General features: G+C 43.3%; 1 protein-coding gene across 2 annotated transcripts in view; it reads left to right on the top strand.

The window, feature by feature from the left end:
* The window catches only part of LOC143319932 (uncharacterized), a 62,169-nt gene that overhangs the window by 7,165 nt on the left and 32,664 nt on the right, over positions 1–22,340 (top strand). For both annotated transcript variants that reach the window (XM_076729218.1, XM_076729216.1), the window contains exon 2: positions 4,250–4,295. In XM_076729218.1, the coding sequence (XP_076585333.1) occupies positions 4,250–4,295 (46 nt within the window). The remainder of the gene's footprint in view (positions 1–4,249; positions 4,296–22,340) is intronic.

Raw genomic sequence — 22,340 nt, 5'->3', positions numbered from 1 at the left:
GAGTGAACGGAGTGGTTTGATGGGTGACGTCAGCTAGTCGCTTCCCATCTAGTGCACTAACAGGGACTTTTAGTGTGCTAGACGAGGCAAATGCCAGCCTGTCTAGCAACTTCTACATCAAGGAAATTATCTTCCGAGCCAGAATCAGGGGCAACGACTGCCCACACTTACTGCGGAGCCTGCTCTTTTGGCTGCTTAGGGCAATGAGCAATAAAATGGGTTTTCTCACCGCAGTAAAGAGAAACGCTTGAGCTCAGACATTGCTGCCGTTCAGCGGGGGTGAGACGAGTCTGCCTCAGCTGCATGGGTTCCTCCTCCACCCTTACCACAGGAGTAGAACTCAGAATGAACAGCGGTGGGGAGTTCCTAGCTGGCACTGTGGACAGAGGACGGCAGCTCCTCTCCCAGCAACTCCTCCGCAGGCGGTGATCGAGCCTGATCATCTCTAGAGGCCAACTCATCTTTAACTGCCTCACTCAAACCATTAATGAAAACCACCCTCAGGGCCTTCTTGTTCCATCTTGAATCTGCCGCGAGAGTACGAAACTCAATGGAATACTCAGCTACGGACCTAGACCCCTGGTGCAAACTTAAAAGCCTAGCTGAAGCATTCCTGAAATAATCCGGGTGATCAAACATGGACCTCGGTCTAGCAGTGAATGTATCAAAAGACATACTCTCAAATGCCTGATTGGAGCAAACAGCCTCTGCCCACAAGAGTCCCAACAACAAAATAGTACACAACTACAGAGGCGGGCAGGCAGAAATAATAATCTACTAACGGGTACAGGGAAAAGCAGACGCTACGTGGCCAGGAACGATGACACAGGAGACAGAGATCACGAGCAGAATACAGGATACCAAGGTTATCAAGATTACCAAGACGAACTGACAACCAGAAGCATGGAACAAAACTCATGGAGCTAATTGCAGGATGCCGATCAGCTGTGCTGCCACTAAACACACCTGCCCACCACACCTCCAAACGTGCACAAAATAGATAATGATGACACCAGAAACACAAAAGAACAATGCCAAAAAAAAAAATCCCCAAACCCCCACACTATTTTCTAGATGATGTACACACATTTAGTTTACATTGGTTTGTAGTTGGTTTAATTTAATTTTAATGTCAATTAAAAGTTATATTAATTAATAATTATATTAATTAGTTTCTCTTTGCTTTTGAGTTACCTGGCTGCTGAGTACTATTTCCTGGTCTGAGAAAAGAAGGGGTTGACCCAAGCCAAAAATCAGCCAGTATACAGTATATGTAACAGTGATACCAGGATACAAGTGCAGCGCTGACTGAACAGAGATGCACATGAGTCTCACTGATAATCTGGTCCAGAAGGGGCAAGGTGAAAGTCATAGTCAGGATCACAGAGCAGAGGTCTATACCAGGGAATAGGAGAGCAGGCGAGGTCAAAGGCAGGCAGGGTCGGTAACGGGGAGTCTGTCCGAGAATGATCGCTGGAGAGTCTTGCATAAGGGCTAAGAACAATCTGGCAAAGAGTGAGTGTGAGGGAGCAGCTTAAGTATGGCACTGATTGTGACTAGTCTCAGGTGTGTGCTCCGGTGACTGAACAGGTAGGAGTGACTGAGAGGTGAAGCATGCTGGCTGAGCAGGTGTGCAGATGAGGGAGAGAGTGGCAGCAGGTTAGGAACTGGCAGACTGTGACAGTATCTCTCATGCTTCATTCTGTTAGGTCTGTTAGTTGAGTTACCATCTTGTTTTCTTAGCCTTATTTTTCAATATAGTTAATGTTTTGTTGACCTCTTTTAAGGGCCCTTTAACTCTGTCAATTCAGTTTCCTTCAGTTTGTTGTGTTGAATCTTTTTCATGAGGATATTTTTTGTACTTTAAATCTAGGGGCTGTGCTAGTTCGACTTTTCGTTGCATGCAACCCTGTGCTGAAAAAAGTGTGTAAAATGTGAAATGGAAACAGTATATGATGATTTGCAAAACATTGAAACCCCATATGTAATTGAAAATAGCACAAAGACAACAAATCAAATGTTAAACTGAGAAATTTAATTGTTTTTGAAAATTGTGTCCTCCCAGATAATGGCAGCAACACGCTTTAAGAGTTGGGACAGTGGCAACAAAAGAATGAAAAAAGTTGTGAAATGCTAAAAGATAACACCTCGGGGAACTTTACACAATGAATTAGGTTTAGTGGCAACAGGTTAGTAACATGATTGGGTATAAAAAGAGCATCCCAGTCTTTCTGAAGTAAAAATGGGGAGGGGGTTCACCACTCTGTGACAGACTGTGCTGGCAGATATATGTATATAAACCAGATCCAGAAACACCACCGCCTTCTCTGGTCCTGGGATCATTTAAGATGGACTGAGGCAAAGTGGAAAACTCTTCTGTGGTCTGATGAGTCAAAATGAGAAATTCTTCGTAGAAATCACGCACGCTGCATCTTCCAGGCTAAAGAGGAGAGGGACCATTTAGCTTGTTATCAGTGCACAGTTTAAAAGCCAGCCTCTGTGATGGTATGGGGGTACATTAGAGACATGGCAAAGGTAACCTGCACATTTGTGAAGGCACCATTAATGCTGAAGAATAAATATAGGTTTTGGAGCAACATATGCGGCCAGGCAGACATCTTTTTAACAGAAGGCTTTGCTTATTTCAGCACAGCTGCTACAGAAGGCTGCCCACTACTGAATGTGCAAAAGTGAATAGAATGACATTCCCATCAGCCACAGCTGTGCTTTGTAAAAGAAAAAGAAAAAGACTGCGAACATGGTTAAAATTACAACTGCTAAAAATCAGCATGTTAACGTTTAACAATAACGTTGTGATTGCAGCCATGTTTGCATGCTGATGTTAATGTTTAGCTTCATGCACCATTGTATGTGTGACAACAGTCTTGACAGTCTTATTTTATAATGTTGTATGAAAGACAGAGGTCATCTATAGTGTTGAACCAACAGATCACCAAGCAGCTCTGAGGAGCTTTGTAGCCTTTTTGTTCATTGTCTAGGTTTTACAGCACATTTAATGAATGGTTAGTGGCCTTATCTACTTTATTTTCAGTCACAGCATTCAGCGTATTTCAGCAAACACTGCTTCAGAAACACGTCAAAAACACCTGCCCAGCACCAAATGACAGAGACTAGCTAAAGAAAAAAGTGCCAGCAAAAGATTTAGAAATTTTCTAGAGTTGAAACCAGATCGAGCTAAAAGTAGATTGAATATTGGAATACATTCAATATGGGACGGTGGCAATATAATATTGGAATATTATATACGTTCAGACAGGATTTTTGCTATATTTGAATTCAACCACTGCAGTGTTTTTGCAATTTGTATTTATATGTCACAAGTAGCTAATGTTCCAACTGTACAGAGCTATAGTTTGCCAGCAACATATGCACTCTCCGTGGTGTGTGGATTGTGAATACCCCAGCTCTTCCAGTTATTTTCCTCTTGTCTCTCTTTTACCTCTTGTCTCAGCATGTTCAAGAAGGTATGTCAAGCTCTGAGATAAGTTCCATTTTTTTGTCAAGTTGAAAATGTTTCAATGGGGCAATAAAAATTGAGGCAAAGACACTTTCTTTGCCTCAATCCGTATTACCTTGGTAACTTGGAGTTGTTTTCCTCCATCTGAATCTTTTCATAGACTTTCTATGCAGTCCTTAAATTCTTTTTAAATTCACTTTGTGTTCCCTCTGAGTATACCTTATAGTATAGTATACCAAAATCAAATTCATAAGGCGTGACCATGTCAGGACCGTGTCTGTCAACCACAACTCAAATGTGGAGTTCTGGATCTTCTTCCAAAAACACAAATGCTGTTAAACAAAATAGAGACAATACTGTCATGTAGGATTTATTTTTTTATATGAAGAAACTTGATGGGAAACTAATTTATCAGTGGTTAAGTGTTGATTAGTGTTGGCATACTGGTGACTCGTTCTTTTCAGGGCCTTGCCAGTAGAATGGCTAAAAATGTAAAAGTTTGTCTTGCTGACACGTTGAGAAAGGTCATAGAGTGTCACAAATGGGAGTGGCTCAATACATATCATGGTGAACTGGCTAGTAGTTGTTGAGCCAGACAGACTGGTCTTGTCTTACAGACTGGAGTGGTTCTTATTCTGAAGAAGGTGATCTGATTCATGTTATGGACAAGTAAACATAAACTAAGTTAGGACCCTCTGTCTAGTGATAACATTGTGGTCTACTACTGTTTGAATGAGCTTGAATGAAATCTCTTCTGTGTTTTGTGTATAGATGATGTGGAGTGTTGTGATCCTGCTTGCTGCCGCCCTCAGCGTGGGTGAGTATCATCTCAATTCTCCAAGACTTTTTTCCCAGCTGCTATTGAAGAAAGGTGTGATCTCAGTCTGATGTCTCTATTTAGCAGTTGTGTTCTAGACAGGAGCAAAAGGTACATTACTGTATATGAAATGTGGCAAATTATCTGAAGGTGATCTAGATCTAACGAAAATACATGGGGAGGTCAAAGGTTAGACTCAGGTACTGATCCGATCACTTACAAACAGGGATGGTAAAAATGTGTGATGTGATTATTGCAGTTAGTCAAATTAGTCATGTGCTTGGAGTTCTGCCCAGTTTTTTACTCATGTACAAGTGATTGCCAGATTGTTGGTTTTGCAAAGTTGCAAAATTACAATAAAGCCTTCTTTACAGTTAGCAAAAAGGTGGTTTGCTCCCTCCGGGTTGGAGGAGAGATCCTGCCTCAAGTGGAGGAGTTTAAGTATCTTGGGATCTTGTTCACGAGTGAGGGAAGAATGGAGCGTGAGATTGACAGGCGGATCGGTGCAGCGGCAGCAGTAATACGGTCGCTGTACCGGTCCGTCGTGGTGAAGAAGGAGCTGAGCCGAAAGGCGAAGCTCTCGATTTACCAGTCAATCTACGTTCCTACCCTCACCTATGGTCATGAACTTTGTGTCATGAACGAAAGAACAAGGTCCCGGATACAAGCGGCTGAAATGAGTTGTCCTCGTGCAAGACTCTCCTGCTAAATCTTGGACTGATCTCCCGTTGCTGACCCTGCCTGTGTCTGACCTGTTCTCCTGTTCCCCGGTAATGGCCTTAGCCTTTTGTCCCTGACCACAACTCTTGCTTTTTGTTTCCTGGACTTTGTTTGCCTGAGTGGTGGTTTGCCACACCAAAACACTTAGAGACTCGAAGACTTTGTATTCGGCATGTCCCAAGTCTTTGCCTGCCTGTGATTGCTGGAGGTTTTATTCCCTGCACAATACCAGAGACTACAGTTGTTGCTGCTAATCTGGTCCTGCCGATTCAAGATTAAAGAGTTGATAAAAGCTTTACCTGTGTTGTGGTGGTTCTGCACTTGGACCCGAAAACCCCCTCCGTGACAGGACCTTACAAATAGAAATGCATGGACTATCAAAAATATGGAGTTGTATGGTTCATTTGAAGGGTTCAGTTATTCATGTTCTTTGCATAAACATCACCAGATGACTTGTAGTTGTTAATCAGGACAACAGAACCTTTTGTTATCCAATGCTGAACCACAAAAGACAGTAGTCACTGTTCTTCCTTTGCTATATACTTCAATGAAGAAACGTATAACTCCATTTAAATTATTTGGATAAAAAATATTTTCAAACTTTGTTATTTAAAAATCTCAGGTCTGAATGTTTTGTATACTCATAATTTAAGACAGTAAAGGTTACTTTCTGATGAAATGTCACAGTCATACTTGGTTATTTGAATTGAATTTATAATTTCAAATACATTGGCTGTCCAAAAAAAATTAAAAATGGAGTTGTATGGTTTTTTGTCTGAAGGGTTAATTGTTTTGTGTACCTTAAAAATCACCAGATGACTCCTAGTTCAGTGACATAGCAGCTTTAATGGACGATGTCAAACATAACACTCACAAAGTGTGAAGTAAAACTCAACTAAATATTCCAAATGAAATCATTCCCTGCCTACAAGAGTGAAGTTTACAAGGTTAATGTAAACAACTAGTTGTGGTGTTTCATTAAGCATAATGAACGCTCGGACAACAGCCATTCAACTTGGGATGTTTACCGAACATGTCCTTGTTACCTGTACATAGCATGGATACACTCTGTGTCTTACTCGTTACGCTATGGCACAATACCTCACATGCCGTATGCGCCCTCTAGTGTCACTGGGTCACAAACACTACATAAGCACTACATCACTCGCTTTTTTTTTTAACACTAAACACATTAGGTTTTTTTTTTTTTTTTTTACAGCAGGCTATACTCAACTTAGCTGCCCTTGTCTAAAACTAAAACCTGCTGCGCTTGCTGCCTGTACTGAACAAAATTACTTCTCAGCTTTAGCTCAAAACACTTTCTCTTAAACATGAACATACTACAACTCAGGATGTAAACTATGCAGTTTAATTCTGTGCTAGAACATTCACAGTCGCTCGAATACTTTCATCACCATATCTGGCATAAACAGTCTTGGAGACAGAACAGTCTCAGTGCGCTTCTCACACTTTACTCATAACCACTGAGGTATGATGGGCGCTGTCTGGTTCTGGCAGGATACCTCGGTACTGTAACAGCAACAATGTCATTATCATCATCATCAGGGTCTGATGAGATGTCCTGTGGCTCTGCGTTGAGGAGGAATTCCTTGTGATGGAGTGGCCATCTTTGACACTTTGTATGATTTGCTGTTGTATGGTGTGGTGAGTTTATTGTGCTTTGGCTGTTGGTGAAGCACGGCGTCACCAGGGATGAGAGCACTCAGCTTTGCAAGATGGCGGGCGTCTGAGTTTGACTCTCGCTCTCTGATTCTGAGATCGTCCTTTTCCACAGCTGTGGTGAGTGTTGGGAGTTTGGTGTAGATCTTGCAATTGAATATCAGTTCTGCAGGCGACGCTTCAGTAGAGCTACGTGTTGAGCATCTGCTTCCACGGGATGCTCTGAGTCTCTGCAACACGGATGGCTTTTCCAAGTGTGCGCATGAAGCGTTCTGCTGTCACGTTTGCTTTAGGCCCGAGAGGTGTTATCTTGCGATAGTGGAAACCTAGATGGCTTGCAAACTTGGAGAGATAGTCACTGTTAAATGGAGGACCATTGTCTGTTTTCAGGACTCTGGGGATCCCAAACATAGAGAACACTTTATCCAGCACTGGGATAACTGTGTTAGCTGAGGTGGATCTTAACAACCTCAACTATCGGGTACTGCGTGTACTCGTCCACGAAGACCAGTAGGTATTCTCCAGTGGGAAGTGGTCCAAAGAAATCTGCACTGACAGTATGCCAGGGAGCTTCTGGCAGCTCAGACATTTTCAGTGGTTCTGACTGAGATACGGGTGTGTTAGCCTGGCATGCTAAGCAGTTCCTGACAGTCAGTTCTGCTTTCTGGTCTATGTTGGGAAACCACACTTTTGTTCTGAGGAGTGTCTTAGTCTTTACAATGCCCTGGTGTCCCTCGTGGGCTAGCTGTAACACTCTGTGCTCCAGGGATGAGGGAATCACAATCCTTGTGCCTCAAAGAATGATGTCATCGGTATGTAACACTGTGAGCTCACTAGTGACTTGTATTTCTGCAGTGTAGTGAAATGTGTGTTACCTATGATTTTGTGCCATGTGTTTTCACTGATGTGGGCTCTTTCTCCAGGATCGAGTCTTTGAGTGTCTCCTCTTTTATCTCTGCTAGAGTCATTGCTTAAGGTGTAGCGTGCTGCGCTATGAAGTTGACATACTCCTCTGCAACTTTTACTGCTCTTGTGGGCTCACATGTCTGTGTTGAAACAGGATGCCAGGACATGTAGTCAGCTGGATTTTCAGCTCCCTTTTTGTACTCAACTCTGAAGTTGTAGGGCTGGAGTCTCAGTCCCCATCTCTCAATCCCTGCAGGTGGTTTTGATTTGGGATTGTTCCAGATTGCCTCGAGTGCTTTGTGGTCGGTGACTAGAGTGAATGAGTTGCCGTACAGGTACAGGTGGAAATGTTCACAACTCCACACTATAGCTAGTGCGTAACGTGAGTAATGTTTTTCCACATCACTGAGAGCACCGCTGGCATATGTGATGGTGCGCCTCTCCCTTCCTCTTTGTTTTTTTGATAAAGAATGGCACCTAAGCTGACAGGGCTGGCATCCATGATGAGCTCTGTCTCTTTGGCTGGGTCAAAGTATGACATGACTGTGTCACTCAACAGGCTGTCTTTTATTGCCTGCAGTGCGTCGGCTTGCTCTAGGCCCCAGTGCTACAGAGTGTCTTTCCTTGTCAGGTCGCGTAGTGGCGCTGGGAAATCTGGAACAGTAGTTTGCCATGCCAAGCAGGCTTCTGACCTCGGTTGGGTCTTGCGGGTCGCTGGCCTGTTGAAGTGCAGCAACCTTTTTGGGGTCAGCTGAGATCCCGCCTCCTGAGAAGATGAATCCAAAGAACTCAAGCTTGGTTTTGTTGAACTCGCACTTGTTGCGGTTGAGTGTGAGGCCCCTCTCTTTCAGTTTCTCGAACACTGCTCTGAGGCTGTTGTCATGCTCAGCCTGTGTCTTGCCGTAGACAATGATGTCGTCGCTGAGGTTTTTAACTCCGCTTATCCCTTGCAGTGTCTGGCAGATTGCGTTCTGGAACACCTCGGCTGCTGAGGATATTCCAAAGTTCAAACATTTGTAGCGTCTCAGGCCTAGGTGTGTGGTGAACGTTGTAATGTACTTGCTGTCTGGGTGGAGTTCCAGCTGGTGATAACCTGCTCTCAAGTCGAGTTTGGAGAAGACTGTCGCTCTGTTTAACTCGTGGATGACATCATCCATAGTGGGTGTGAGATGACGCTCACGATGAATAGCAGTGTTGGCTTGTCTCATGTTGACACAGACTCTCACTTTATCTTGATCTTTTGGCTTGGGTGGTGTTACGATGGGGGAGACCCATGGCATAGGGCCTGTCACTGTATCAACAATGTCATCGTCCTCTAGCTTTTTCAGCTCATCCTCGACTTTCTGTCTGATGTGAAATGGCACTCTCCTGTGTGGTTAACAGGTAGGCTGAATGTCAGTGTTAATGTGGAGCTTTACTTGGAAGTCCTTTAACTTGCCGATGCCTTGGAACAGCTCTGGGTAACTGTCCACTAGCTTATCTGCACCTGTTCAGCTGCTGGGGGATGACACACTGTTAATTATTTTGATGAGACCTAATTCATTGGCTGTGTCATAGCCTAGCAGTGTGCAGCCATCACCTTTCATCACGTAGAACAGGGGTCACCAACTATATTTGTCAGAGGGCCAGAACTTTACTGGACAGTCACCTTGGGGGCCGGACCCTCAAATAAAAATTAAATAAAAATCAAATTTTGGCATAACATTATTATTTGATATTTATTGTTTTTTTTTTTTTCTTTTTTTCATTTCATTGCAAAACTGAAGGCATTTTTAGCCTTTATGAGTCAGGCTCCTATCACCTATACCACAGTCAACCACCAAGAGTGAGATATTTTGCCTCAACTCAATTCAAGTCAACTTTATTTATAGAGCACTTGAAAAACAAACACCGCTGAAGTGAAAGGAAAAGGCCTCTTAACACAGATAAAATGGCACTCTCAAAGGCCATGAAATGAAAAGTTGATGTGGAAAACAGATCCTTTAATGGTGACTGGACTGAAAAGTACGCATTTATCATGCCAACCTTCCAAAATTCATCACCTGTATGCCTCATTTGCAACGAAACTGTTGCTGTTGCAAAAGAATATAATCTGCGCCGTCACCACAACACTTTCAAAGATTCCTGAGCAGTCAGAGGCCCGTCAGAGAAAAATCGCCACATTGAAATCTGCCTACTCCTGTGCAAGTGGCATTATTACTCGAACTTTAACTGATGAAGAGAGAGTAACGTGTGCATCTCTGCAGGCTGCCTGGGTGCTTTGCAAACATAACCGGCCTTTCACGGAAAGTGAGGTTTTAAAGGAGTGCATGGTCACCGTTCTGGAGGAGCATGCCCCTGACAAATCCATGGACAGAGTTATTGCATCTGTCAAACAAATACCTCTCTCTGCTTCAACTGCTGCACGTCGTGTACACGTCTTGGCAGAGCATGTCCAGTAAGCTGTCATTGACGGGATCAAGGAAGCCAAATACATTTTGCTGGCTATTGATGAGTCCACTGGCAACACGGATATTTCACAGTTGTGAGTTTTTGTCAGATACTTTGATGGCAAAGATTTCCGAGAGGAGCTGCTGGCATTGCTTCCGCTGGAGGACAACACCACTGCTGACATCATCTTTGGAAAACTGGAGGATTTTTTTTAAAAGCCATAGATTGTTCCTGGATAAAATCAACCTGACAGTGACAGATGGTGCACCTGCAATAACTGGCAAAAACAAGGGTCTGGTGAGCAGAATAAAGACTGTCGCTCCTAAAACTAACGCACTTCACTGTATTGTCCATCAAAGCGTGCTGTGCGCACAGTTAAGCAAGGAGCTCAAAGAGGTGATGGAGAAAACAATGAAAATTATTAACCACATCAGAGGAAATTCAAGCACACAGCACCGCCCGTTCTGTAAATTTGTGCTCGAATCCCAGGCTTCTCATGATGACCTGTTACTCCACAATGATGTGCGCTGGCTCAGTAAGGGCAGAGCACTGGAGCGCTTCGTTGAACTCCGTGCCCAAGTAGTGGATTTTTTGAAAGAAAGTAAATCAAAAGTGGCAGCTGACCATCTCTGCATCATGCAAGACAGAGAATACATGTGCAACGTTGCGTTTTTAACAGACACTGTTAAAAACCCATTTGAATACACTTAATCTCCAGCTGCAAGGAAAAGAAAAATCAGTGGTGGATTGGTGGAAAAACTTGATGCCTTTGGGAACAAACTTGATCTGTTCCACGCAGATTTGTTGTCAGGGAGGCTGCTGCACTTTAACACACTGAAGACGGTGGGAGAAAGCAACGTAACGGACAAGATGAAGACATTCATCACACAATTAAAAGACAACTTCTCTGCTAGATTCGATGACTTTTTCATTTCCAGGGATGTCATTGGATTTGTGCGTGACCCATTCACCATCAGCCCAAGCGGAGAATTCTCCACAAACGCGGTGAAAATGATGCTGTTGGACGAGGCGGCCATTCAGAGTGAGCCGGCTGAAATCCAGGCCGCAGGCGACATGAAGGCTGCTCTCCGTGGTGCTGAAAGCCTGAGCGCATTTTGGGTGTCTAGTCCCGAGGACTATGGCACATTGAAGACGCTGGCTATGTATGTGCTCACCATGTTCAGTTCAACCTACACCTGTGAGGCTGCGTTCTCCAAGATGAACTCGATAAAAACACACGAGAGGAACCGACTGTCAAACCAGTCTTTGGAGGACTGTTTGCGCATAAGTCTGACAGCAGCCAAGCCTGATGTGAAAAAGTTGGTGTCAGAGGGGAAATGTAACTTCAGCCATTAAGCATTGTGAGTAGCCCATTTCAGCCTTGTGATTTGAAATCGCTATAGCCCACTTAACGTTTTATTTGATGTGTGAACATTATTTGTGACCTGTTTTGTTCTGGTACCAGGTTAGTATTTATTTACCATACTATTTTAAGTTATGCCAGTTGGTTTTTCCTCCTTTTTTGTCCTGAGAAATCTACTAGTTTGAAGCTTGTTGTTGAGACTTTGAAATAAAAACCAAATGTTAAGTAAGGGCATGAGGAAAAGTTATGTTAAAAAAAAAGAACTGTGTGAAACAATAAATGTTAAACAGTGCAGCGAGTCTGTCCTCATTTCGGAATGTAGCCTAAATACAGTCATAAATGGTGGGGATTACTGATAGTTAAGAGTCTCAGTTGTTGCTGTTTTCAGTTGCTTTAATAGTGTGGACCACATGATATTTTCTCTTTGATCCTCACAATCTTGGAATCCAGTCCGGCCCATGGGCCGCCAGTTGATGATCGCTGACGTAGAATGTACTTACAGTCTTTTTATTTCCTGCCTCTGTGTTGCATGTGAACGCTCTGACTATGGGCAGCGGTTTGGTGCAGCCGTAGGAGTATATTTTGATGGTTGCAGGGGTGAGCTGTGGGCGTGGTCTCAGAGTGTTGACTCACTGATAACATTTGCTGTAGCTCCCGAATCAATCAGTGCTGATATTGCGATGTTGTTGATTTTTATTGTTGTCTGTGGCTGTGCAGTGCTGTCACCGCTGGTGGCTGTGAACACATATGCATCATCACTGCTTGATGAGTTTTCTTTGCTGTTGCTTTGTGCTGTGTTGGTCACGCTATACACTTTCTTATGTGTCTTCTGCTGCTCACTGTTGTCTCTGGATTTAGTTTCACTGTCTTTTCCATGCTGTTTTTGCTTTTGCTTTGATCTGCACTGTCTCGCAAAATGATTCAGCTTGCGACATGCTTCACAGTTTTTACCTCTGGCTGGGCAGTCCCTTTCATGCGGGTATTTTCCTCCACAGTTTCTGCACTGGTTGTTTGACTTAGCTCTGTTAGCTTGTTGGTTGGTGGCTGACCGTCCTCTCTGATACACTGCATTCACTGAGGCAGCTGCTCCTTGTTCCATACCTGTTGCTTGTTGTTCGGACAGCTCCAGTGATCTGCCATGGTCCAGAAGATCGCTCAGGCTGCTATCAGGCTCTCTGAGTGCTCATCTACACAGCCTGGTTGAAACACAGCTTTGGATCAGTTGTGCTTTAATTTCTTGATCCACATCACCAACTCACAGTTCTTTGCAAGCTTGCGAAGTCTGGCACAGTAGGTGTCTAAGTTTTCACCTGGCTGTTGCACTGCTTTCCTGAACATATACACCTGATACAAGATGTTTTTCTTGGGTGTAAAGTAGGTTTTTAGCTTTTGTTTGGTGTCAGCGTATTTATCTCCCTCTGCTACCAATGTGTCATAAATGTCATGCACTCGCTCTCCTGCTAAGTGCAGCAGCAATGCTTTTAGCCTAGCCTCACCAGTAATGTTCATGGCGGTGGTATAGTTCTCAAACCTTTGCAGCCATTTACACCAACGAGGTCCCACTGAGGTCCTGCTTGTAGAGCTGCGGTGCTCGCAAGCGACATGGTGAGTGCTGCTTGCCTTGTTTCTACCCGTTGTCCTCGTTAACTTGCTTGTAGCCCTTAGCTCCATGCCGTTTCCCTCTCTCTTTTTCTTCCGACGCTGTCTCCTTGTCCTCGCGGCAGTATCTTGGTACTTTATCCTCATCGCCAATGTGGTGTTTCATTAACCATAATGAATGCTTGGACAACAGACGTTCAACTTGGGATGTTTACTGAACATGTCCTTGTTACCTGTACATAGCATGGATACACTCTGTGTCTTACTCGTTAGGCTGTGGCAGGCAGATACACAATACCTCACATGCCGTATGCGCCCTCTAGTGTTGCGGGGTTGCAAACACTACATAAGCACTACACTAGTCAACAAAAGAATTCTGATTTTTTTTTTTTTTTTTTTTCAAAGAACCAAATGGTTTTCCATACAAGGGATTTATATATAGAAAAATACTGCTTCTTTCTCAGTTCTGCTCTGGATAATAGCTAACTCAAATGTTCAAAATTAAATGACAGTTTACCCATAGTGCAATTCTGATTTCTGCAGGTTTAAAAACACTAGATGGCAACATCGAAACTGTAACCTAGATGAAAGAACAGTGTCAAATACAATTGGAATGAAACATGAAAATTGCTAAATTTGTGTAAAACTTACAATGATTAGGAAGACTTGTCACTGACTACATAGACACAGTTACATTGTGCTGTAGCTAATCATTCTGATCAGATTTGGGCAAAATTTACATTAACATGTAACATGGGCCTATGCAACTTTTTTTTTTTTTTGATTAATTAATTATTATTATTATGGGCGGCACGGTGGCGCAGCGGGTAGTGCCGCGCCTCACAGCAAGGAGGTCGCTGGTTCGATCCCCGGGTTGGGTAGGGCCTTTCTGTGTGAAGTTTGCATGTTCTTCCCGTGCATGCGTGGGTTCTCTCCGGGCACTCCGGCTTCCTCCCACAGACCAAAAACATTAGGTTAATAGGTGACTCTAAATTGTCCATAGGTGAGTGTGAGTGTGAATGGTTGTATGTCTGTCTATGTTGCAATGCAATCGGCTGGCGACCGGTTCAGGTTCAGGGTGTACCCTGCCTCTTGTCCATTGCCAGCTGGGATAGGCTCCAGCCCCCCACAACCCCGAAAGGGATATGCGGGTATAGAAGACGAATGAATGAATGAATTATTATTATTATTATTTTTTTTTTTTTGGCCCACCACCACCCCCCTCTTTGGAGGACAACTTCATTTTTAATAAAACAATACGTTTTTAAAATACAATACAATATGTTACATTCAGTTCAGATTTTCAGTTGTCCTACCGTAACCATTTTTAGTGAGACCTTGGATCCATGTAGCACCACGTATATAGTGTACCACCTAACACATAAAATGCAACAAGGTGACAGACAGATAATAAGTGAGATGGAGAGACAGACAGACAGGCTGCCAGGAAGTGAGATGGGGTGATAACAGAACTGACAAGATGGGACTGGACAGTTGATAAACACAAGGATGTATTCTTAGTAACTGACTGGAATAATCTGTGATTCGTATTGGATGGTCACAGTTAAATGTTGAAAGAGCTTTGGCAAAACGTGTTATGCTTGAGTGTTGCTAGTGTGTGCCCTTGTGTAGGTAGTAGTATGGTAAATGTGGGGGCAAAAGGAGGAATAAATAAATATGTGATGTAAAAGAAAAGAAGAAAGAAAGAAACACACACACACACACACGCACACACACACACACACAAAAAACAGAACGGAGGGGGGCAGAAGGAAGGTGTGTGTGTGTGGGGGGTGTTACAGAGCAGAGGAGGGAGGTGTCTGGTAATATATGCGGCTTGTAGTTATGTTTTGTTGAATTTAGAAATGATAGAAATGGAAACCACGTGTCTTCAAAGGCTGACATTTGCTTCCTTTGCTTCTGCGATTAAATTTGTCCAGTGATGGATGTGGCAAGATTCTTTGACTTCCAGTTTTGAAGGACTACTTTCTCAGACAGCTAAGAGATGAGCAATGGATTCCTGAATTTTTGCGGGATGTGGATTATGGAGATGTCACCAAGAAGACAGAGTATTGGGGATGATGGGATTCTGTAGCTCAGGATGGTGGAAGGTGCCTCAGTGACCGTGATCCAGAAAGAGTACAACCCCTGGCAAGAATTATGGAATCACCAGTCTCAGAGGATGTTCATTCAGTTGTTTAATTTTGTAGAAAAAAAGCAGATGACAGACATGACACAAAACTAAAGTTATTTCAAATGGCAACTTTCTGGCTTTAAGAAACACTAGAAGAAATCAAGAAAAAAAATTGTGGTAATTAGTAACAGTTACTTTTTTAGACCAAGCAGAGGGAAAAAAATATGGAATCATTCAATTCTGAGGTTCCAATGAGTGGATGTTTAGACCAGCGCTTGTATACGTCTTCGATTTTCCTGAGGAGGGGAGTATAGTTGAGGGTAAAAAGCTCTGACAACCTGGGGGAAATATGAATCCCTAGGTACTTGATGTTGCCTATATGAAGGGGGAGGGAAGTGTTCTGAGCTCCAGAATCCCATGCATCATATGAGAGTGGTAGTAAGATTGATTTATTCCAGTTGATAGTGTATTGTGAGACATGAGAGAATCTATTGATGATATTGAAAGTTTCTTGAAGTGATACCTCTGGGTTCTGTATATAAAGTAAGAGATCATCTGCATATAAACTGATATTGTGTTGTATGTTGGCTACCTGAATTCCTTTGATTGCTTTGATTATGCTGTTTTGTCCTATTGCTGCTGCGAGAGGTTCAATAAAAATGGCAAAGAGGGAAGGCGAGAGAGGGCATCCCTGTCTGGTGCCCTGATGCAGTGTGAAACACTCTGAAGTGATTCCATTAGTGGTAATTGTGGCCCTGGGTAATGTGATAGTGTTTTAATCCAGTGGATGAACGACTCTCCAAAACCAAACCTGTGGAGAGTATTGAATAAAAATGACCAGTTTACGTCATCAAAAGCTTTTTCTGCATCAAGTGAAATGATAATGGTTTTCTGTTGTGTTTCTTGTGATATATTAAATAGGTTGAACAGTCTGCGGACATCTGTGGCGTGTCTATTTTTTATGAAGCCTGTCTGATCTGGATGAATGCGTATGGGAATGACTGTTTCTATTCTGGTTGCTAGTGCTTTGGTGATAATTTTCAAGTCAGTGTTCAATAATGAGAGAGGTTGGTAGCTAGAGGGATGAGATGGATCTTTGTTTGGTTTTAACAATAACATCATGGCTGCTGTATTCATGTGTGTAGGTATGGTGGAAGAGGTTTTTATTTCTATAATTACTCTGTTGAACAGTGGTGATAATATGTCCCAAAAGTGTCCGTAGAATTCGGCTGGTAGTCCACCTGGTCCGGGAGATTTGTTGCTAAGAATTTTATTGAGGGCTTCGGTCAGTTGATTGAGACTAAGGGGTGCGTCTAGAATGTCAGTTTGTTCCATAGTTAATTTTGGTAATTTCACACTGTTTAAGAAGATGTTTATTTCTGATTGTGTAGGTTGGTAAGTGGGGGAATAGAGGTCACTTCTGAAATTATGACACCTCTTTGTTTGCTGTTATGTGTTGAAGAGTATATTTTGTCAAATTGTTTGAATTTGAGATGCTGTATTTCTGTGTCTGTTAGATGTGTTTCTTGTAGGAAGCAAATGTCAGCCTTTAATTTTATCCGATGATTAATTACTTTAAGTCTTTTGGATTGGTTACGGAAGCTGTGTTTATTCCATGATTTCAATTTAAGTGTTGCATGTGTGTATGACAGATATGACAGAGTTGTGGGCTGGTATGTATTTTTGGGTTAAGGGACATATTGTGCCAGCCTGCCCACGCCCTCGTAACCACCCCCTGGTGCGCTGTGCAGCACCAACTCACCGAGGCTGTGAGGGAGCCGCTTTATAAAAAATCTCTACCTCAGTTGTAGTTTTGATGCCGGATAGCGTGAAGCGTTAAGAGTCGGAGCTCCTGTGCAGTCACTGAGAAAAAGTGAGCCATTAATCCTCACCTCTCATACCGCTACATTCCTGTACCGTGTTCAGTTGTGACCCGGACCTCAAACGGCATCCATTCATTCATCTCCGCCACTCCTGCCACATCTTCACATCTCCGTCCCTTTTGCCATAACCTCTCAGGTAACCTGATGTCTTCATTCATCTCCATTGTTAAAAGTTAGCGAGTAAGCTTATTCCCTCAGTTCATTCATTCATTTCCTCATTCCACTTCTTTTTCCACATCACTCTCTCAGCAACCCCGCCCCTCGGGAGCAGATTGGAAACCCTCAAAAACTGACTGTGACAAATACTACTCAGGTACCGAGTTGTTTTTTTTATTATTCGCACTGAGGCTCTTTTTGTTCTTTATGAATTTTTTACTTTGTTCCTGAAGGGTTTCGTCATTTTTTGTTTAAGGAAAAGACTATTTTTTTTACACTGATTGGAATGAACTGTCTGAACCGCCACGCTGTGACTCTTTGGACCACAAATACAGTGTTGCATTAATTATAATATTTTGTGCTGTTGTGATTTTGTGTTGCTTAGTTTATTTTCATGAGTGAAGATGTGCATGGTTAAATGTATTGCCTTTGTGTGTTTTGATGTGGGGAAAGAAATGTGTCAGGTTGTATAAAAAAAAAAACAATAATAAGAAGTAAAGACTTAACTATTGTCTGAAATTAAACATCTTATATGCCAGGAGAGAGACCTGGCTGGCGCCCTAAAAAACCTCTCCCTCACGTGCCCACCGCAAACCGTCGCATAAAAAGTGGCGCCCAATGTGGGGCCAACCCGAACTCAAAAGCAAAATAATATTTGAAAAAAACACTCATGAATGACTTGAAGGAGCAACCAAACAAAAACACCTGTGCTATTTGTGGAAAATAAAATCTTTATTTTGGAAACCAAGGAACAAAGGAAAACCAAATGGCAGCTCTGTCAGAGACTGCATATGAAATGGAAGGATCACCAGAAATCAACTCTGCCGCTCCGGAGTTACCACTAACGTCTCATTCATTGCTGGACATGGAAATGGACCTCTCTGTTGTCAATGACCTTGTGGTTCCCATGAAACCTGCAAATGTGGAAAGCGAGGAAAACGGAGGAAAAAAACCCCAGCTTGTTATTTCATCCTCAACAGACAAATCCTTTAACCCTTAGATTCAACAGCAGCTGGAAACCCTTGCTAAGGTCCAAAGACACCACCAGCAGGAGCTGAAGGAAAATATGACCCAAATGACAAAACAAATTGCAACTCAAAGTGACCAAATAACCAAAGCGCTGACTGATCTATTTCATGGACAACAAAAAAATATTTCTGAACACATGAATCAACAACTCGAATATATGAGAACACAGTTTAATACAGCACTCGAATGGAGGTTAAAACATCATCACACTGAGTTGCTCAAGGACCTTCATTCTGTTCTCACCCCCATATCTGAGGCCATAACTCACCTGCAGGAGGAGCTCTCATGCAAAGACTCCATGAAAACACTGTCAGATGAGTTTAACCTAGGAAGAGGCAGCACCTTTGGGCATGCTAGTGTTCAAACAAATCTACAGGTAGAACCTGTACTCACCTCAAACCGCCATCAATTATATTCCACCGCACATCCTGATTTGCCAGAGGTCAACTTTGGGTCACCTGGAGGAATCACACTTCAACGTGAATCAAGGAGCAGGTTCATGAGCACATGTCCTGTCAGGATAGTATTCCCCACTTTTGGAGGTTTAAATGATCCATGAGATCCACTTCAGTACCTGGAAAGATGTGAGGATATCCCAGCTCTTAATCCACTTACTGATGAGGAACTCATTGCCACCCTAAGAAATGTACTCCATGGGACTGCAAGAGACTGGTGTGATGTGGCCTGTCATAAAATTCATACCTGGAAACAGTTTCAGGAACACTTCCATGCTGCATTTCTGTCTGAGGATTATGAGGATGAATTAGCACAGAGGGTTCGAAACAGAGTTCAAACGGAGGGAGAAAGTGTGCGAGATTTTGCCTACATGTACCAGGCCCTGTGCAAACGCTGGAAAGCAGACATTGAAGAAGAGGAGGTCATCAACTGATTTTAAAGAACATAAACCCTCAATTAGCCAGTCAGTTGAGGAGCAGTGGAGTCACCTCTATTGATGCACTTGTCTGCCTGGGTCAACAACTAGAGAAGGACAGAGAGAATCCGTTGCACTACGAACAGAGGAAGACTTTAAAGAAATCCCCTAAGCCTGCTGCGTCTGACCCCACTCCTCCCCCCGTTCTACCCCCAACCAGGGAGAAACCTGTGCAACAAAGCCAACCCAGCCCTAACAAAACCCCTCAAGTTTACTGTTGGCACTGTAAAGGAAGCCATGCACCAGCATCTTGTCCCCGGTTACACTCAAACAGAGTTTCTTCTTCACCTAGGCCTCAGCAGCAGCACCCAGACAGACCAACTTACCACCAAGGACGTCATGCTACACTCCCTTGTTCCTCAAAACCACTCTGGAGCAGACATCTCTGTTTTTCCTTCCGACAATACCCTCCCCTGCCAGCTTATAGTGCCATTGAACGTTGGTCCATGGAAAGGAACCGCCATCCTGGATACTGGGTCCTCATACACTCGAATCAGTGAGGGTGTGTGGTCAGTAGTAAAAGGGCAGCAGGATGTGTTAAAGCCCTGGACTAGGGGACCTCTGTACCTGGCAGATGGAGAAGGGCGACAGCCTATAGGATGGAGTGAAATGACAGTCACAGTTCAGACTCAGTCAGTATCAAATCAATATAGCACTTTTCATACATAATGCAACACAAAGTGCTTTACAAGAGTTAAAAACAATATAAATAAAAACAGAACAACACCAAAAACCCAACCCTGCCACCCTCCATATGTATTAACACACACCCTCAACTACATGCATACACACACACACACACACACACACACACACACACATTCTCACCACAGACAGTAGCAGGCACAGAGGATTGAGGAGAATGCCACCCTTGGGGCCGTCCACACTGAGAGGAGTCATCACGGACTATGAGCACAGGGGGCACCAGCACCCGGGCCCCCCCAACCCTGACAGCCTGGCGAATCCCCACACCAAGGTAGTGACCCCCCCCCATCAGCCGTGCTGAAGGGGCCCAAGGACAGCACCCCCGGCAGCAGACCGGACACAACTCTCAGTGTGGAGGACCCCCCTGAGGAAACACTGGAACTAAAAAATAAATTAAACAGTTAAAAGAAGAGAAGTTCATAAGATAATACGTAAAGTAGATAAAATACAAAATATAAGACAGCAGAATAAAAGGCGTCAACATAAGATAAATGATAAAAACGTAAGAATGTAAAGGTCAGTTAAAAGCCTAAACTACAGAACAACTCTGATGTCTGCACAACCACATTAGGTAGTACTAAAGTGCTTACACACAAAATCTACCTCACTCATGAGGTGCCCATCAAGCAGAAACCCTATCGTGTGTCACCAATGAAGCTCCAAATATTAAAGAACAGGTGGAGGAAATGTTGGAGAAGGACATTATCGAGCCCTCAACCTCACCTTATGCTGCTCCAGTAGTGCTCGTGCCAAAAAAACAGGACCCAAAACCAAGGTTCTGCGTTGACTACAGGAAGCTGAATGCAGCTACTCAGACAGATGCATATCCGAAGAAGAAGAAGAAGAAGAAGAAGAAGAAGAAGAAGAAGAAGAAGAATCGGGGGAAGACATTCCCCTTTATTTGTCAAACACATGCACATGCAGGCACTGCACACGAGGTGAAATTTGTCCTCCGCATTTCACCCATCCTGGTCGTCCCTCCTCCGCGGCAGACCAGGAGCGGTGGGCAGCCAGACCGGCGCCTGGGGACCCATCTTCGCCGTCACCATTGGTCAGGTGGTGATCTTCTTGCATGTTTTTAGTGGGGGTATATTTTTTTATGGAGGATACCCCAGGTGAACACGGGGAGAACATGCAAACTCCACACAGAAAGGCCCTCTTTTTTGCAGCAGGCACCGAAGGCATGGTGGAAGACACACCCCCGGTGCGAAAATCGAACCTGGGACCTTCTTGCTGTGAGGCAACAGTGTTGCCACCGTGCCACCATGCCACCTCCTATCCTTTGCCCAATATCCAGGAGATTTTTGAGTCTTTGGCTGGAGCTGTTGTCTTTACCACCCTGGACCTCAACAGTGGGTACTGGCAGATGGAAATGGAAAAGGACAGCAAGGAAAAAACTGCCTTCATCTGCCCCTTTGGCCTCTATCAGTTCAAGGTGATGCCGTTTGGACTTAAGAACGCTCCAGCTACCTTCCAGCAGCTGATGGAGATTGTCTTATCTGACCTACGGGGAAAAATCTGTTTTGTTTATCTGGGTGATATTATCATTTATTCAACCACCTTTGAACAACTCAGTTATGACATACAAGCAGTTCTGGATAAGTTGACAGACGGTCACAATATGAAGTGGTAAAAAGAGAGGGAGAGAGAGGAAGGGAAGAGAGGGATAGAGGGGTTCAATTGAGAGGATATGGCATGTGTGTTTTTGCTCAACAGTGTTGAGTGGATGTGTGTTATCTTGCATAACATGTTTTCCATCATTTTTGCTTGAGGTTGAGCTAAAAGGTAATAGTGGTGTCAAAAATGAGTACAAAACGAACAGACAGATACTGAACAAGGGGATTTTACACATATTGACAAAGACAGACAAAAAGACAAGACATAAACAAGCAATATGCAAAGAATGGTACATGTCTTATCAGAGACTGATAGGAGAGAGAGAGAGAGAGAGAGAGAGAGAGAGAGAGAGAGAGAGAACAGCTAAACGAGAAGAAAAAAAAACAAAACGAGAGGGCAAGTAGAGAGTGTGAGCTCAGTAGAATATAGGGCTAGCTAGTTCTATGGGCTTACAGAGGTGTAAGTGAATCTGGCATAATTGTGTGGTCTTATTTAGAACAGCCAAGGTGTAATTTCAGGGCTTCGGAATAATTGTCCATTTATATAGAGTTTATCAACTACCATAACTGCATGTTTGTTGTTTTTTCAGTTGTCTTTTATTATGGGGTAGAGAGCTTTCCTTTGTTCTTTTATGTCCCGTGGGTATTGATCGTTCATTCCGAAGTAGTTTGTAGTAGTAGTTTGTAGTTTGTTGAGTAGTTTTCCTTTGCTTTTGAGAAGTTCTTTATGTTGATAGTGTTTGAATTTTGCGATGATGGGCCTAGATTTATACTCCAGCTGTTTGCCGAGATGGTGGACTTGGTGGAAGGTGATGTTATGGACAACGTCGGCTGGTAGTTGAGTTTGCATGAAGTTTTTAATGTAACTGGATTGTCAGTGATGTTTCTGGAAT

This window comes from Chaetodon auriga, chromosome 4 (genome assembly GCF_051107435.1).
Source record: "Chaetodon auriga isolate fChaAug3 chromosome 4, fChaAug3.hap1, whole genome shotgun sequence".
Lineage (NCBI taxonomy): Eukaryota > Metazoa > Chordata > Actinopteri > Chaetodontiformes > Chaetodontidae > Chaetodon > Chaetodon auriga.
This window is presented reverse-complemented; position numbering and strand designations above follow the sequence as displayed.